Source organism: Leptonychotes weddellii, chromosome 13 (assembly GCF_054177405.1).
Source record: "Leptonychotes weddellii isolate Sample4059 chromosome 13, ASM5417740v2, whole genome shotgun sequence".
NCBI classification, from domain to species: domain Eukaryota; kingdom Metazoa; phylum Chordata; class Mammalia; order Carnivora; family Phocidae; genus Leptonychotes; species Leptonychotes weddellii.
In genome coordinates, this window is record NC_138381.1 from 74978906 (window position 1) to 74998034 (window position 19129).

The 19129-nt window shown below is 49.1% G+C and overlaps 2 protein-coding genes across 2 annotated transcripts in view; one reads left to right on the top strand and one right to left on the bottom strand.

Annotated features, from left to right (window-relative positions):
- The window catches only part of IFT81 (intraflagellar transport 81), a 177339-nt gene extending 176688 nt beyond the window's left edge, over positions 1-651 (bottom strand). Inside the window, exon 1 of the mRNA XM_081802263.1 lies at positions 520-651. The gene's annotated coding sequence lies outside the window, so the exon portion shown is untranslated. The remainder of the gene's footprint in view (positions 1-519) is intronic.
- On the top strand, positions 648-18375 carry P2RX4 (purinergic receptor P2X 4). Its single transcript, XM_006736968.3, has 12 exons — positions 648-836; positions 4679-4826; positions 8550-8621; positions 8717-8789; positions 9231-9327; positions 13596-13676; positions 13779-13920; positions 14020-14156; positions 16404-16497; positions 16639-16704; positions 17045-17140; positions 17882-18375. The coding sequence occupies exons 1-12, from the start codon at positions 703-705 to the stop codon at positions 17906-17908; spliced, it is 1167 nt and encodes a 388-aa protein (XP_006737031.1). The 5' UTR covers positions 648-702; the 3' UTR covers positions 17909-18375.
- The last annotated feature ends 754 nt before the right edge of the window (positions 18376-19129 follow it).

The window sequence follows — 19129 nt, forward strand, 5'->3', positions numbered from 1 at the left end:
CATCTGAATTGGAGTAGGGGTGTGGCCTCGCTTCAATTCCAACAAGGCCACCGTACAGGGTGTGTGACTCCAGCCCAGGGCTCTTAGGGCACCTGACATTTAGGTTTTTCTTCCAGAGGTTGAGAAGGAATAAGCTGGGACCTCCCGAGGGGCTGCTCTTTCTCCTAAGCTGCCCCCGTCCCCCACAGGTCACTCGTACCTCCTAGACCACCTAAAGGAGCAGCTCAGTAGCCACCCCCTCCCACCTCAGCGCCTCCCCCCCGCGAGGGGTAACTCATGCCCAAGGGAGAGGTCACTCTCCACGACGGCTCTATCTCCACTGAGGCGGTCACTCGTTCTCCCCGGTCCTACACAGGGTCATTCGTTCCCAGAGAGGAGATCACCCCTTCCTGGTAGAGCCAATGCCACTTTGCGGGGGTCGCTCGTTCTTCCCGGCCCTACTGACGAGGTCACTCGTCCTCAAGGGAGGACTCACCCCCTCTCCACGGGTCCCATTCCCCCCGAGCGAGGCGCTCGTACCCGAGAAGGACGTCGCCTACGCCCGGCCCCCGCCCCGAGGCGCAGCACCGCCTCCTTCCGGGTCCTCCCACGCGAGTAGCGGCGCCGCGGGCCGCCTGGGCGGGGCTCCCGGGCGCGTACCAGGCGGCGGGTCGGGTGGCCGGGCGCAGAGCGTGGAGCCGGGCGGCGCGGCAGCAGCCGGCCATGGCGGGCTGCTGCGCGGTGCTGGCCGCCTTCCTGTTCGAGTACGACACGCCGCGCATCGTGCTCATCCGCAGCCGTAAAGTGGGGCTCATGAACCGGGCCGTGCAGCTGCTCATCCTGGCCTACGTCATCGGGTGAGCGCGGCCGCGGGCGCTGTCCCCGAGGGGCTCGGGGGTCCGGAGTGTTGCGACGGCCGGGAACTCCCCTTCTGGGTCCTGGCCGTGCACCTGTTGCTCTTGGCCTAGGTCACCGGGCGAGCCCCGCAGGCGGCCTCCAGGCGCGGTCCGGGGGACGGCGACCAGAGGCGGATGACATAGGCCTCCCCGGACCCTGGCCCCCAGAGGGCCGGGCGGTGGGCCGGCCTCCGGGGCAGGAGACTGCTTTGATACTGTGTTTTTTTTTTTCAGGGCAAAGCCTGGCTAGACCTTCATCCTCACCGTTCCTGCTTCTTGTTCCGAGTTGCTCCATGCTGTCCTTTGGCTTTGCCCTTAACGTTTCAATCTTTGCACTTTACTTCCCATTCTGATGATCTGCTGAGAGAAACCAAGGCTTGGACTTTCCATTTGGTTCCTTTTGGGCCAGTGGCTTCCGGTCCTTTCCTTTAAGTATCATGTGGTAACCCAAGATGATGAAGAGGTCACACTCGAAAAAGCATTTAAAGTTCACTTCGTTTTGTGGAGTTGTTGGGGGTTTTTTGTATAGGTACCTTCCTTCGCTTCATCATTCCCCATGCTGCCCTCTTACACTTCTATATGTCCTGCTACCTTCTGTCCCCTCACCAAGTGCTTAATTTTAATTGAGTGCACCCATTACAATTTTTTTTTTTAAAGATTTTATTTATTTGACAGAGAGAGACACAGCCAGAGAGGGAACACAAGCAGGGGGAGTGGGAGAGGGAGAAGCAGGTTTCCCGCTGCGCAGGGAGCCCGATGTGGGGCTCGATCCCAGAATTCTGGGATCATGACCTGAGCTGAAGGCAGACGCCCAACGACTGAGCCACCCAGGCGCCCCGCACCCATTACAATTAATGAAACTCGAGAGAAGGTAGAAATTAACTGGGCCCACTTTCAAGGTCCACCTAGGGTGTTAATGGTGTCTACAGCTGCTGAGCTGACAGATGTTATCCGTATCTGCATTCCTTTTCTTAGAAGGCCTAATGCTGTGGTCCCCAGCCGCACATTAGAACCTTGGGGAATCTTTTAAAAATACTGATTACTGACTCCCATCCCCAGACCTTTTTTTTTTTTTTAAAGATTTTTTTTAATTTATTTATTTGACAGAGAGAGGCACAGCGAGAAAGGGAACACAAGCAGGGGGAGTGGGAGAGGGAGAAGCAGGCTTCCCGCTGAGCAGGGAGCCCGATGCGGGGCTCGATCCCAGGATCCTGGGATCATGACCTGAGCCGAAGGCAGACGCTTAACGACTGAGCCACCCAGGCGCCCCCCCAGACCTTCTGATTTAATTGCTATGGAGTATGACTGACTCCCCAAGTGATTCTGATGGGGAGCAGTTTGAGAACCAATGTCCTAATGTTTCCTAAACCTACCAAATCACGGAAGACTCACCTGAGGAACCATAGAAAAGTAGCAGATCCCCCACCCTGGGGTGAGGCTTGGAATGTTAACACGGTCCACGGGAATTCACCTGATCAGGCAGGTATTGGCTTCTAACAGCTATCAGCCCAGCAGCAGTAAGTTCTGACAGGATTCAGTGAAATGGCTTCCCACATACGGGCTGTACATCAGAACCACCTGGCCCACTCTCAAGTTTGGATTTAGTGAGTCTCATTAAGTACCGCCACCAACTCCTTGCCCCCCAGTGATTGTGATTCACCCTTAAATTTTGAGACCTGCTACTAACTGGTTAACTAAACTCACATTGCTGGATTGGATCGGAAGCGCTTAGAATGAAGGGCTCTCAGCTTTTCCCTCTTGGCTTTTGATACTAGGGGGAGGATTAGTTTAACCCTATCTTAGGGTATCTGTAAAGTTCTAGACTACAGGAAGTATGCACCGGATGATGTAGTACCCACTAGTCACCTGTGGCTTTTGAGCTCTTGAAATGGACCTACTCCAAATCAAGATGCTCTGTCAACATAACATACACACGAGGTTTTGAAAACATAGTGCAAAACAACCAAAAAAGTAAAATAGGACATTAATACACCTTAGATTGATAACATGTTAAAATATTTTGGATATATTTGGTAACATAAAATCTATCATTAAAATTAATTTTACCTATTTTTCTTTTTAATATGGCTACTAGAAAGTACATTACATATGTGGCTTGTGTTACCTTTCTGCTGGACAGCACAGCTTTCTAAGGTTCCTGGAGTGTTTGCTACCTTGATCATGAGGATCTATAAAGCAGTAAAAGCTTTATCCATCTTCCTATGATCAAAACTGACTCAGGATCTGAGCTAAGGGCTTTTTTCTTTCTTTCTTTTTAACTCATCTCTTAGCTTCCTGATCCAATTCATCTTAGACTAAACATGCATTTCTCAATTATCTAATTCTGTTATCTGTCATATGATGAGGAGGTAGTCAATTACATAGTGATCCCTGTAAAACCATGTGTCTCTCTTCAGCAACTCACTGAACACTATGGTAAAATAATGGTAACCTTCCTGCCCTAAGTTTCTGTGTGCCTGAATAGAATTAAATGAAAGCTTTATATTGCAGCTAAATTCCTAGAACCCCTGAAGAAAAGGCCTTATTTGGGGAAAAGCCTGTCTCTAGGATGGACAATGAATATGGAGACTGCTCAGACCAGACTAACGTATAAGTAACCAAAACCAGTGATTTTTTGAAGTTTCAGCAGCTAGGGCTTATAAGAGGAGACAGATGCTAGCATTTCTTGTTTCTAGAAATAATAACAACAATAATAGTTGCCGGTAGGTGTTTAATAACAGCTCTGGCAGGAAGGAGTTCTGATTTGTAGCATTGGCCAATTTCCATGGTGGAAATACTCCCATCAAGGCCAATTTCAGCCTACAATGGCAACACAAACATTGTTCTAAACATCTACTAGGCAAAACTCATTTAACCTCACAACTACCCTGTGAAATCCTATTATCATTCCCATCTTATTGATGGGAAAAACTGAGGCATAGAGAAGTTAAGCAACTTGGCCAAAGTTATGCCTGATGAACGGTGCAGCTGAGAAATGAACCATGATTGCTGGCTTCAGTTTGTGTTCCAGTGTCCTAACCACTACGCGCTAATGTCTTTAGATTTTTAGTTTTTCAGACTGGTTGTAAGGCCCCCAGTTCTTCCCAGAGAAGAGAAGCATACATGTGACCTGAATTCTTGGAGAAAAAATGTAAGAAACTAGTATAAAAAGTTACTTGAACAGTGAGATTCTCTTTTCTAGAGGGAATATAGCATACAGGGCAAGAAAAGAGGCTTCAGAAGCAAAAGACTTGAGTTCAAATCCTGACTTTGTCATTCGCTAGCTGTGTGGACTTTGGGCAAGTGACGTAACCTCTCTGTGTCTCAGTTTCCTCCTCAGTAAAACTAGAGAATAATAATGATATCTGCCTTATAAAGTCGTCAGGATTAAATGTTAATACATATATAGAGCTTAGATCAGTACCTGGCACCTGAAAACACTCAAATGGTAACTATTATCATAATTTTTGTCATCTCTTGGTAATTCTGCAGGTCGTGGTGCGTTGGAAGTGCTCAAATACCTAATAAAGACAGCATTCATTGAGTACTTTCGTTGTGCTGATCACTATGCTAAGTGCTTTACCTGCGTCATCTCATTTATCTCCCACAAACAACCCTGTGATTTAGATTATACACCCATTTTGCAGAAGTGGTAATGGAGCCCCCCAAAGTCAAGCAGTTTTGCAAAGTCATGTAATTAGTGAACATTATACTGTCAGCCTTTGGCTATCAGAGGCTCCCTAGCAGCAGTTCAAATTCACAGAATCCTTATGGCAATTTAAGGGGCCTGTTTTATTTTGTAGGTGGGTGTTTGTGTGGGAAAAAGGCTACCAAGAAACAGATTCTGTGGTCAGCTCAGTTACTACCAAAGCCAAAGGCGTGACTGTAACCAACACTTCTACACTTGGATTCCGGGTCTGGGATGTGGCGGATTATGTGATTCCAGCCCAGGTATGCCTCCCACCGTGGCTTCTGTCTGACACCAAAGCTTCTGATTAGCTCCTTTCCCTTTACTGACTTTGCATTCTTTTTTTTTTTTTTTTAAGATTTTTTATTTATGGGGTGCCTGGGTGGCTCAGTTGGTTAAGCGACTGCCTTCGGCTCAGGTCATGATCCTGGAGTCCCTGGATCGAGTCCCGCATCGGGCTCCCTGCTCAGCAGGGAGTCTGCTTCTCCCTCTGACCCTCCCCCCTCTCCTGCTCTCTCTCTCTCATTCTCTCTCTCAAATAAATAAATAAAATCTTTAAAAAAAAAAAAAAAAAAAAGATTTTTTATTTATTTATTTGACAGAGTGAGAGACACAGTGAGAGACGGAACACAAGCAGGGGGAGTAGGAGAGGGAGAAGCAGGCCCCCCGCCGAGCAGGGAGCCCGATGTGGGACTCGATCCCAGGACCCTGGGATCATGACCTGAGCCGAAGGCAGACTCCCAATGACTGAGCCACCCAGGCGCCCCCTGACTTTGCACTCTTGGTTAATGATTGGCAGAGTTCTAACATCACGGAGACCCAGACTAATTGTCTTAGTCCAAGAAAGCAGTGCAGAAGGATCTCTTTCTGCCTTAAGGTCTAATAAACAATATTCAACCAGCTATGTTTCTTCAGCTTTAAATCATGGCTGGCTTAAACACAGACAACTCAGTCTGTCTCAAGCCCCGAAAGGTAGAAAAGCAAATATTTTAAATCCTGGGAAAAATTCGGGTGGAAATATTGCCTTCCCACATTTTGTATGGGCTTTATTGTTGTAAACCCACAAGGTAAATCTTTTCAGTGTAGGAAGTTGATCGGTAATTGGAGACCAAAGCCAGACTGGAAGGAAACAGACATAGGATTTCATCAGGAACAGAGGAGAAGGGAAGAAGGTGTTTGATACAGCATCCTAGTATCCAGTCTGTTAATCCACAAAGCTCCAAGTTAAATACTGACTCTCTTTAGCCATCATAATGTCTATGCTCCGCAGCCAGACCCTGACATATCCCTCCAAATGGCTTCCGTGCTAGGACGTCTGGGGTGGCTAAATCTCTCGGCTCAGAGCTTGGCAAGGGAAAGCAAGAACTTCAGAAACTCTCTTTTTCTTCAAGTGTGTTCGTTTTCTCCCTGCCTTCTCAAGAGAAGGGTTTTGCGGGGTGCCCAGAGGGAAGACTGAGCGGATAAGCAATGCAGGCCAAATGGAACAGGGGATTCATAGTTTGCTGGAGGTGGGTGGTCCTATGGGCATGCACCTGTGTCAACAGAGAGACCACTCCTTTCTGTGAAGCCATGGCCTCATCCTGGCAAGCTCTGGGGCCGTCACACTCATTGTGTTCACTGGGACCAAGGAAGAGTGTGGGCCCACTGCTTCTGACCCTCGGTGGGAAGGAACAGGCAGCCCCTCTGCCTTCCAGCTTAGCTCTGGCCCCGGGGCTTCGTGAGCTCCACAGAGCTCCCTTCATGAGCTTTCACAATGGCCTCCTGCTTCTCCACAGATGGAACACAAACGTCAGTTTGCACCACTTCTACTCAGCTCATCTCTGGACTGAAGTTTCCCTAAGCTTAAAATAGAGAAGAAATAGGAAACAAACAGTAAACCCTATTGAATTGTTCACATCTATCTCAGGAGCCGCTGGAGCAGCTTCTATAGACCACGTGAACAGCATGTCTCTGTGGGAACACCGAGGACGCTGACAGGGGTGCCAGGAGAGAGGCGCGGGCATCGTGCCACCTCCTCAGGCCTCCTCTTGGGGTCATTTCCTGTCTCCCAACATGGCTTGTTCTAGGCCTTTCTTTGGAAGATGCCAGCCATTCCCAGAGCTTCCACCACCTCGTCAGACCTGGGGGTGGAGATGTCTACAGACACTTTGATCCTTGAGTTACCCTGATCCCCCACGTGGCTCCCAGTGCTGACTCCACTTTTCCCGGGAGTCTGAAATGCTGAGAGAAAGCTTCTGGTATTTCATTTTAGAATGCCAGTGCTCGGTGAGGGGGAGGTCCAACTAGAATTCTTGGGCATCTTTGTCTTTTACTCCTAATGTTGGAAGGTCCTTAGCAACCGACTCTTTAGTCTCATCCCCAGTGAACTGCACTCCAGAAACTTTAAATCAACCATTTGGCACCTTCCTAGGAGGAGAAAACAGAACCTTCTCGAAGGGAGGAGCGTCAGTTACGGACCCTGACTGGGTCTTCTCTAGAATGTTTTATTTATTTAATTTCAGTTAGGAAAGAAAACCAGCCAAACTTGGGACTTTGGTGGCCTTGTGTTTTTGTACCTCTGAGGTAACCTGGTTGGCAGATGATGTTTTGCGCACCTGTTGGATCTTTTCCCTCAACAAGCCAAGCTTTAATTAAGGAACCACCTCAGATGATAGGCATTTCCTTTTCCACTGAGGTGAAATTCATATGTCATAATATTAACTATTTCAGATTTAAAAATTCTGCGGCATTTAGTACATTCACAATATTATGCAACTATCACCTCCTTCTAGTTCCAGAACATTTCGTTACCCTAAGAGGAAACCCCACACCCATTAAGCAATCGCTCCTCATCCCACCCTCTGCCTTACCCCCACCTCCAGGGCAACCACTCATCTACATTCTGTATCTATGGAAACTTCATAACAATAGAATCATGCAGTAAGTGGCCTTCTGTGTGCGACTTCTTTGACTTAGCGTCCTATTTTTTTTTTTTTAAGATTTTATTTATTTGACAGAGAGAGAGACAGCGAGAGAGGGAACACAAGCAGGGGGAGTGGGAGAGGGAGAAGCAGTCTTCCCGCCAACCAGGGAGCCGACATGGGGCTCGATCCCAGGACCCTGGGATCATGACCTGAGCCGAAGGCAGATGCTTAATGACTGAGCCACCCAGGCGCCCCTTAGCGTCCTATTTTTGAGGTTCATCCACGTTGCAACATGTCAGGGCCCCATTACTTTTTATGGCTGGGTCATGTTCCATTATAGATACACACACAGATATAGATAAACACAATCTGTTTATCCATTCATCTGTCAATAGACATTTGGGTTGTTTCCACCTTTGGGTCACTATGAATAATGCTGCCATCAACATATGTAAACAGTAGGCCCCACCCCCACCCCTTATCCACGGTTTCAGTTACCCATGGTCAACTGCAGTCCAGAAACAGATGATCCTCCTCCTCCTGACATATCCTCAGGTCAGTAGTAGCCCAACGCTGCATCACAACGCTCCCATCCCTCGCCTCCCTTCACCTCATCATGTAGCCATTTTATCATCGCACGAAGAAGGGTGAGTACAGCACAATAAGGTATTTTGAGAGAGAGAGGCTACATTCACATAACCATTATAGCATATTATTATTATTCTATTTTAGTATCAGTTATTGTTAATCTCTTACTGTGTCTAATTCATAATTTAACTTTATCACAGGTATGTACATCTCAGAGAAGACATAGTGTATATATATATATATATACTATCTGCAGTTTTAGGCATCCCCTGGAGATAAAGGGGACTATGGTACAGTATTTATTTGAATCCTGTCTTCAGTTAGATTATAAACTCTCAGAGAACAAGAGATCAAAAGATCATTTTTTAAATTGTTTTTTGCATGGCACGTGGGCAAAGTGAAAGGTACTGTCCTATTAAATGAGTGACTGGCGTTCTTCGTGGCTCGGCTTGATTCCTTTGAAGGTAACAGGGTGATGCTGTCTCCCTTCTGCAGGAGGAAAACTCCCTCTTCATCATGACCAACATGATCATCACCATGAACCAGACCCAGGGCTTCTGTCCTGAGGTAGGCAGCTTCTCTGGGAAGAGCCTCGGGCCTCAGGCCCCTCTCGTCGGCACCTGACTGACCACATGGCATTTCACTCTTTCTTCATTTTCCAGCTTCCAGATAAGACCACTGTGTGTAAATCAGATGCCAACTGTGTTGCTGGCTCTTCAGGCACCCACAGCAATGGTATGAGCATGTGGCTGTGACCCCACAGTAGACACTTAGCCTGGGGAGGGCAGCCCCTGACTAGATTGCCTCCTCTGTGGGGCCTGTCTCATAGAGAAATCTTCAGGATGGAGAAATCCCGCACATTCCCCAATTCCTCCACATGACCCTGAGTGAGCTTGCTGTTCAGGTTAGGGTCCCAGGATCTTCTCAACATTCACCTGTCACCCGTGCCCCAGAAGCCGTCCCAGATCTTGCCCTGTGCTGGAGCTTGGCACCGTCCTAGCGCTGCCTTTGGACTCAGGCAACTCTTTTCCTCTCGTTTCTGGAAACTGTATAAATCCCAGAATTGGAATAGATCACGATTGATTGCACAGGATGCTGTGGTGGTGCTCCCACTCTCTACCTTGCAAAGTAGAAAATAGGAGACCCCTGCAGACCTGGGTTCCCTTGCCCCTGCAGGAATTGCAACAGGAAGATGCGTGCTGTTCAATGGGACTGTGAAGACATGCGAGGTGGCAGCCTGGTGCCCAGTGGAGGATGATAGCCACATGCCCAAGTGAGTCCTGCCCGAGGGAAGGCGGCAGGGGAGTTAAGGCTTGTGTGTTGTGCTCTTGGTGTCTGTGTGGAGTCAGGCTTCCGCAGGGCGGGGACCACAGGCAACCATCAGAGGCAAGGTGGGCCACAGTGTTTGTCACTTGTGATGGGACTGCAGCTGATTTATTTCCATGTCTGGACTCTTGTCAGTTGCGAGTAACTCCAGGAAACAGTTCTCAGTGCCTTACCCAGGACACACACATAGCAGGGGCAGTTTGTTGTTCAACAAACTACGAAGAGCCCAGCACGACTAGACCTGGGGCTCAAAGGACAGCTTCAGAGTCTCTACATTTTGACTCTGCTTCCCCCCATACTGGCTTCGTTTGCAGGACCCATGGTGTAGTCCCAGGAGGTGGCTCTGGGCTTACATTCCCCCAAGTCTTCCAGCCCAGTTGTCCATAGAGGTTCTAGATCTGTCCATCATCACATCTTCAGCCACATCCCTCAGCCCACACTGTAGCTGGGGCATGGATTTTGCTTATCAGCTCAGGCCTGGGTCACCTGCCGATCTCCGGAGCTGTGGTGGAGTCAGTCCCGCCCGAGGAACACAGCCTGAGAGTAGGGAGGTGTGGCTTCCAAAGGAAACTGGGGGTTCTGTTACCAGAAAAGAAGGGAACAGAGGCTGGGCCGGAAAATAAATAATGTCCACTGAAGTGTGTTGTATAAAGTAGAGCAGGTCCAGGGTTGCCCCAGAATAACATTTTTCCCAATAGTAATTTGCTCTGCTTGGACTGGGTAGGGTTAGAGGTAATGCTCCCAGAATTGCTTGCAACTCCAGCATTCCTTACCCAGAGTTCAGACTGAGGCCTGGATGAGGCCAGAGGCGCAGGGAGTCCCATGAACCCCATCCCAGGTGTGCTGCAACAGAAGAACCTCTGATTTCAAGATTGCTGAGGGCAGCAGCTCAGGCCAGGGAAGGAAACAGTAAAAGAAAAGGAATCTAGCATTTCTGAGGTGGAAAGGGTCTTACAGAGCTGTGCTCCCTCCCTAACATCAGTGCCACTGGCCGTGGGTGTCTACCGAGCGCTCGCAATGTGTCTGGAGCCAAATAAACTGCTCTGTGTAAAATGCACTCCAGAGTCCAAAGACATTATGGGGGGAAAAATATATATATATACATATATGTGTGTGTGTATGTATGTATAAAATTAATATGTGTTTACCTGGTGAAGTAATACTTTAGATATATTGGGTTATTATACAAAAGTTAATTTCACTTGTTTCTTTTTGCTTTTTTTTTTTTAAGATTTTATTTATCTGAGCGAGAGAGAGAGCACACACATGCGTGTGGCATGGAGCAGGGGGGAGGGGGAGGGACCAGGGGAGGGGGAGGGGCAGAGGGAGAGGGAGAAGCAGGCCCCCCGCTGAGCAGGGAGCCCAACTCAGGGCTGAATCCCAGGACCCTGGGATCATGACCTGAGCCGAAGGCAGATGCTTAACTGGTGGCGACTGAGCCACCCAGGCATCCCTTCTTTTTACTTTTTAATGTGACTATTAGGAACTTGGAATTACGAGGTGGTTTGTATTTGTGTCTCATTATATTTTCATTGGACAGCAAGGTTATAGATTTAATCCTGTGGAAGGTGATTTTTTTTAAAGATTTATTTATTTACTTTAGAGAGAGAGAGCACAGGGGGAAGGAGCAGAGGGAGAGGGAGAGAGAGTCCCAAGCGGACTCTGCGCTAAGCGCGGAGCCAGACACGGGGCTCATTCTCACAACCCTGAGATCATGACCTGAGCTGAAATCATGAGTCGGATGCTCAACCGACTGCACCACCCAGGTGCCCCCAGTGGAAGGTGATTTTTAAGTGTACAGTGATACATAAAATAACATGAGTCACATGGATAGACATTCCCATGTCCGTTCAAATTCAGCTTCTGTACTTATATCAAGGTGGAAATCCTGGTTTGGGGTGTCTGTTGTCACTTGCTAATTTCCATTTCTCACAAAGAATAATCCCCAGATTCAGCACCTTGGGCAAACAGTAATATTAACTACAACGTTTAGTAATATTGTTTTGATTTGATTATATTTATTTGAACAGTGACCTCTGACTTGGGGCCAGTGATATCTCTTATGGTCATGATGGAAAATTTCATTTCAAAATGAATGCCAATTCAAAAAGTGAGTTGATCGTAAAAGCGGAAACAACGCAAATGTCCAACAACAGAGAAAGAGATAAACAGGTTATAGTCCATCCATGCAAGGGAATATGACTCAGGCATAAAAAAAGAATGAAGTGTTACATGCTACAACATGGATGAACCTGGAAAACGGGGTGCTAAGTGAAAGAAACCAGAAACAAAAGGACACATACTGTATGATTCCATTCATCTGAAAGATCCAGAGTAGACAAATCTAGAGAAACAAAAAGTAGATGAGTAGTTCCCAAAGGCTGGGCGGAAGGGAAGATAGATAGCTACTGTTAAATGGGTACAAAGTTTCCTTTGGGGGTGATGGAAATGTTCTAGAACCAGATGTTGGAGATGGTTTGCACATCCTGAATGTGTTTAATGCTGCTGAATTAAACACTTTAAAATGGTTAATTTTACATTATGTGAATTTCACCTTAATTTTTTAAAACCGGTGAGTCAATCTTAAAAGTATTGCATATAAGGGGCTCCTGTCTGGCTCAGTGGTTAGAGCGTGTGACTCTTGATCTCGGGATTTTGAGTTTGAGCCCCCACACTGGGTGTAGAGATTACTTAAAAATAAAATCTTTTTTTTTAAAAAAAGTATTGCATATGGGGCGCCTGGGTGGCTCAGTCGTTAAGCGTCTGCCTTCGGCTCAGGTCATGATCCCAGGGTCCTGGGATCGAGTCCCACATTGGGCTCCCTGCTCGGCAGGAAGCCTGCTTCTCGCTCTCCCACTCCCCCTGCTTGTGTTCCTGCTCTCGCTGTCTCTCTCTCTGTCAAATAAATAAATAAAAATCTTGAAAAAAAAAAAAGTATTGCATATGAGGTAGACAGATGTGGGGGGAAAGTTATAGTATAGGGAACGACAGGGGCGCCTGGGTGGCTCAGTTGGTTAAGCATCTGCCTTCAGCTCAGGTCATGGTCCCAGGGTCCTGGGATCGAGTCCCACATGGGGCTCCCTGCTCAGTGGGGAGTCTGCTTCTCCCTCGCCTTCTGCTGCTCCCCTTGCTTGTGCACTCTCTCTCTCTCTGACAAATAAATAAAATCTTAAAAAAAGTATAGGGAATGACAGTAGTTCGAAAAATCCTGATATAATGCATCCCTCTGGATACAGGGATGAGGGGATTTGAAGCCCCGGAAAAGCACCTTGGTCAAGGCCTTTCTCGTCATCAGCAGCAACAGGCTCGGCTCTCTTTGCTCTGTGGCCTTGCTTCTGTCTCAGGGTTGAGAAGACTGTTGATACTGTTTCTAAACTCAAAGATTCCACCTCGATCAGGGGAGCCCCCCCCCGCCCACACACAGAGGGGTCTGCCTACAGCTCTGGATTCTCCATAGAAACCCACCAAAGAAGTGGGGCCCCCTCGGAGCCCCAGATTCAGGTTGTACTGTCAGCACGGAGCTGACGTGGCACCTCAGGGTCAAGGCCCTGCGCCAACAGACATGTGATTTTTATGTACTTTTGAGATGAGGTCAGGATCCACCCTGTGGGTGAATTTACCTTTGCTTTGACTTGTAAAACCAGATCTGTGGAGCATTCCCCTGAGAGCGCCTGAGGGAGGCGAGCTCTGGAACCCCACAGCTGCAGGCTGAATAATTTCCCCGGGAAGCCACTAGGCCTCACCCCTCCTTCACTATTCCTCCAGCTCTTAAACTCCCGCTGCCTTCAGCAAGAGGCACGAGAGGAAGAAATGGAAAGGCTTGGTTTAGTCTCCCCTGCTGACCTAGTGTTTATACAGAGGAGAGTAGGAAATGCTTGAGATGTTTCACTTTTTTTCTTTTAAAGATTTTATTTACTTGACAGAGAGATAGAGAGACAGCACAAGTAGGCAGAGTGGCAGGCAGAGGGAGAGGCAGAAGCAGGCTCCCCACTGAGCAGGGAGCCGGACGTGGGGCTCAATCCCAGGACCCCGGGATCATGACCTGAGCCGAAGGCAGCCGCTTAGCCGACTGAGCCACCCAGGCGCCCTCACTTTTTTTCTTGACAAAATGACATTGTAAGGCGCATGTGCACGTGCTTTGTTAAAATATTGCCTAAGGATGTGAGTATACGTATATGTGTACTTTTATTAACGATACGTTACGATTTTTTTCAGACCTGCTTTTTTAAAGGCTGCGGAAAACTTCACTCTTTTGGTTAAGAACAACATCTGGTACCCCAAATTTAATTTCAGCAAGTAAGTGCTGGCCGGCCGAGTGAGTTCCCCGGTGTTTTAGAGCAACTTCTGGCTCTTCTTTGAGGTTTTCCTCGCTTCATTTCTGCTTCCTCTTGATTTCAGGAGGAATATTCTTCCCAACATCACCACTACCTACCTCAAATCATGCACTTATGATGCTGTAACAGATCCCTTCTGCCCCATATTCCGTCTTGGCAAAATAGTGGAGAGCGCAGGGCACAGCTTCCAGGACATGGCCATCGAGGTAGGCACGGGCCCCTGGCTTCTCTGACAGTTTTCAACACACCTCATTCTAGAATGCGCCGCGAGGAAAGCTTGCTCTGTCTCTGCTCACAACCCACAGGGAGGCATCATGGGCATCCAGATCAACTGGGACTGCAACCTGGACAGAACCTCCTCCCTCTGCTTGCCCAGCTACTCCTTCCGCCGCCTGGATACCCGGGATGTGGACCACAATGTGTCCCCCGGCTACAATTTCAGGTAGGTGTGAGCTTGGGCCCTGGTTCTCTTGTGTGGGGGCCGGGGGCGACGGTGGCTGGATCACTCCCCAGTGGGGGCATCCATGCCCATCAAAGACCAGCACTCACTCAGCCCCCCAAGGGCAGGTGGGAAGGCTAGGTGCCAGAGAGAGTGTTCAAGCAGAGCCTTGTCCCTGTACTGATTTTGAGGAGCAGGTGAGCTTGTGATCCTCTGGACCAAAGACTGCTGGGGCCTGACCCAGGAATTAGTTTCTCAAAGACCAGGTCTGCCCCTGGAATCTCCAGGGTTCAGGGGATACAGGTTTAAGCCTCAGGAAAAGCCTTCACTGGCATTTCCCTGCTGAAAGTACCATATATGAGTGTCCTGGGGCTGCCTTAACTAATTAACAAAGTGGGTGGCTTGAAACAACAGGAAGTTACTCTCTCACAGATCTGGATGCTAGAGGCCCCAAATCAGGGTGTCAGCAAGGCCAGCCACCTTCTTTGCCTCTTCCAGGTTCTGGTGGCTCCCTGCGATGCTCGGTGTTCCTTGGCTCATAGACCCATCACTCCCGTCTCTGCCACCCTTGTCACATGGCCTTCTTCCCTCTGGGCACATCTCTGTGTGTCCCCTCCTTATAGGACACCAGTCATACGGAATCAGAGTCCACGCTAATTCAGTACGAGCTCAGCTTAACTCATTCCACCTGCAAAAACCCTGTTTCCCTACTTGCATTTCGCATTCACAGGTTCCAGATGGCTACAAATCTTGGGTGACAGTGTTCAACCCAGGAGAGCTGGTCATTTGACGGAAGGACCGAGGGGCCAGGGTCAGGTTTGCCACTTCCTTGAGGTAGCAAAGACCTTAGCCATGTACATTTTCGTGGGCGCTCTGTGGCTTCTGTCACGGATTTTGCCACTCTTAAACAAAGCAGCCCTCCCAGGGGCCAGCCGAGTAGGTCTGAGGTGCGTTCGTGTTGCACTTGTCTCCCTCTAGTGGTGACGTGAACAATCAAAGACACATGGGATCATAGAACCATCCGGAACGGCAGTCGGCTATCATCTTGAACCATCTGGCTCACTGATACTAGGGCAGATACTTGCATTTTTTTTTCCTAGGAAAGAAATCAGGTTTGTGTTGCTCTATCTCTGTTAGACAGTTCTAGAAACCATTGTGGAAAACCTCAAGCTTGGGTCAGAACCTCGGGACAGAGAGAAGCTTATGGGAGCCCTCACCAGAAGGACACCCCATCGCCCTGACCTCCGCTAGTATCAGGCCCCACCTGAATCCCAGGCCCGACCAGGACATGGATGCCGTGGGCCAGACCGATCGTGGGCCAAGAGTTCAGGCTTCTCTGAACCAACGTCCTATATAACACGGGCAGCAAATGGCATCATGGCTCAACAGTGCCCCCCCCCCACCATTCCCCCTTGTGGGTTTTTTGGGGTTTTTTTTAATGGCTTGAGGTATCTTTCACCTACCACATAGTGCATCCATTTAAAGTGTGGGATTGGATCGCGTTTAGTCTAGTCATGACGTTGTAGGACTATCACCACAATTTTAGAACATTTTCATCACCTCAGCGAGAAAGCCCATATCCTTCAGCCATCACCTCTGTCCTCCCTTCTACCTCAGTCCCCGCCAACCACCATCTACTTCCTGTCTCCCTGGACTTGCATAGAAAAGGAAGCACACACTGTGTGGCCTTCTGTGACTGGCTTCTCTCACTCAGTATCATGTTTTTTTTGAGGTTCATCCATGTTGTAGCATTTGTCATTACTTTCTCTCTCTTTATGGCCAAATAGTATTCCCTTGTGTGGAATTTTATTTATTTTACTTTATTTATTTATTCATGTATTCATCGATGGGTCAGTGGTTCTTTAAAAAGATGTCCAGTGCTGATTCTGTGAGTTTTGTGGAGTTTCGTGGCCAGCTCCATGCCCCTACCCACAAGGCAGGCCCGGGGTTTGCTGCTCACTGACCATATTCTGTTAGTGGCCAGGATCTCCTTGAGACATGCAGGTGGCTCAGCTGTGATATGGAGGATATTCAGAGTGAGAGGTTCCAGCTCAGCCATAGGAGGTGACAGTGATGCTGGACGAGTTCTTCTGGTGCCCCGTGGGCCCTGGCACCCTCCTGCCAACAGCCCAGCCCTCACGCTGCATGACCCACAATGGCCGGGAGAGGCCTCAAGATGCTCAGGTGGATCCAGCCACCTGTCTGTCCCTGCCCTGTGCCTTCTGCCTCTCACCTGTCCTCCTCCCCTAGGTTTGCCAAGTACTACAGTCACCTGACTGGTGCTGAGCACCGCACGCTCATCAAGGCCTATGGCATCCGCTTCGACATCATAGTGTTTGGAAAGGTAGCCTGGCTACCCCCTCCTCTCGGGGCTCTGGTTCAGACCCAGGCTTCTGGGTTGGCCAGAGACAAGGGGCCCTCTCCCCACCTCTTATCTGCTCATGCCCTCTATCACGACTTTTTCTTTTTCCCCTGTCATTTGGAGGCTGGGAAATTTGACATCATCCCCACCATGATCAACGTCGGCTCCGGTTTGGCGCTCTTAGGGGTGGTGAGTGACTTAGACTGCTCCTTCACCCCCGGGCCTGGGGCCCTCCTCAGCAGTAGTTAGCCCAGCGAGGTGAGACCCTCCACTGGCGTCTTGGTTCTTCCCCTTGACCCTAAACTCGTTTCTAGAGTCGACCCTCTAGGCTTGTGGCCCTTGCCTCCAGCCCCCCCTCACCTTTGCTTCTTCAAGACCGCAGCCCTTGGGGCCTCACCTTTTCCAGAGAAGGGAGAGCCTTGCCTTTACTTTCCTTGAAAGGTTCTAGGCTTTGTGGGAAGGGGCATGCGCAGAATAGCAGGAGCGAAAGCATCCCGGCTCCTCCTCTCTCACCCTGTGCCACACTCAGGCGACGGTGCTATGTGACGTCATAGTCTTCTACTGCATGAAGAAAAGATACTACTACCGGGAGAAGAAATACAAGTATGTGGAGGATTATGAGCAGGTAGGCCCCCTCCTGAACTCCAGAAGGCAGGAAGGTCCAAGCACCTTGCCTCCTGCACCTCTTTCTTGTCCCAGTGGTGAGCACCTGGAGTACTGGGCCGTCTGGGGGAGGCCCTAGCACAGTGGTGCTATTGGGCATGTGGTCAACCCAGGCAGCCGCACAGCGCTCCTTCTCTGCTCCACTTCTAGAACATCCCTCTTTAAAATCTAGCCTCGCGGGGTGCCTGGGTGGCTCAGTCGTTAAGCATCTGCCTTCGGCTCGGGTCATGACCCCAGGGTCCTGGGACCGAGCCCCGCATCGGGCTCCCTGCTCGGCGGGGAGCCTGCTTCTCCCTCTCCCTCTGCCTCTCCCCCTGCTTGTGCAAGTGCGCACTCTCTCATGCTCGCTCGCTCTCACGCGCGCGCATTCACTCTCTCTCAAATAAATAAAATCTTTAAAAAATAATAAAATAAAATGTAGCCTCATTTTAATTAGTGACATCTCAGGTTAGTTACAATAGTGAATATTATCACAAAACCCCACACTAAACTTGCCTTGCATAGCAAGAGGGGTTGGGTACCATGCTTTGAGACCCCCCCCCGCATGAGGACTAACTTGAGTATGTTCCGTTGTGAAGGGCTGCCCAAAAGTCCTGGCTCTCACCCGCCCCAAATGGTCCAGACTTAGCTGTGGGCAGCACCTGGTGGGTGTACGTCTATCCATAAGCATATCAGTCAACGATAAGCATATCATTCTTTGCAGGGTCTTGGCGGTGAGATGGACCAGTGATGCTTCCTCCACACTGGGCTCCCCCCGGCCCTCATCAGAGCACAGCCAAGAGGGAGAAGAGGCTGCCGTGTCACCTCAGAGAAGGTTCCAGATTCTGAATCCATCTCCACTGCACAAGAACTTCATGGTCGCCCAGCTGCTTTGTGTGTAGGATGTGAATAGTAAACCACCCTGACACTTGCGGGTGTTGGGGCGACTTCTGGCCCAAGGGCGGTGGTGTTCCTGCCACTGCAGACCTGGGGGCCTCATCCAGAACCAGCCTTCCCTGGGGGGCTCCCAGCTCCAGCTCCCTGTGAGACAGGCCCAACTGAGGCCCGGCACTCGGTGCAAGCACTTCATGAGGGAAGGAAGGACAGCCGGGTGTGGTCGCTGGACCTCCAGCACATGCTGTCACGGGACAGTGTGTGTCCTTTGAGAAAAGGCACGCTGAGGTGGTCAAGGACCAAACATTAAAAAGATTTTCTCAATCTTTGTGTGGTTTCATAGCACGAACTAGAACTTTCCTCCCTTCCCTTTTACTTCAACCAGTAAACCCATTTGTTGTCCCAGCTCACTGTGCTCAGAAAAAAACTTCCTGAAGCAGTCTGCGGTTGGAGCTTAGGCGTTTTCCCCCTGCTTCGACCTTCTCCTGAAGGCCTGAGAGTTTTGATTTTTGTTAGGTTGTGTTCCTACAGAATTTACAAGATTTTGTCCTGTAGTGACTACTTGTCTTACCCGTGCATCTGGTGGTGTTTTTTTGTTTTTTTTTTTTACCCAAAATTGTGGTACTACACCGTGGAGGACACAATTTTAGATAATAAGAACATGGCTTATCCTTCTCCCCTCCCCTTTGCTTTCCAGAAGTCTCCAAGCCACAAGCAGCACCACCTACACCTACTTTGTTTGAAATGTTAATGAGGTTATTTCTAGCTGCGCCTTCACACCGACTTAATTCTGCAACAAGTCTTCAGGATCTCCTTATAGAAAGCTGCTTGCCTGCCCCCCCCCATCATGAATTCATTTCCAAGTACCAAAGGGAACGTTTATTTTAGAAGTGCCTGCTTCTGCTGGATAAAACCTGGGCTTTTGTTGCTTTGGGGGGCAGGAAACATTTACTGAACCCCTTTGAAAAAGCTCTGGTTCGTGCTGCCTTTTTGAAAAAAAAAAAAGCCTGCCTGAACACATGGATCGAGTGGAGCTGGAATTTTTTAGGGACGGCTTTTCATCTTGCAGCCTAAGACG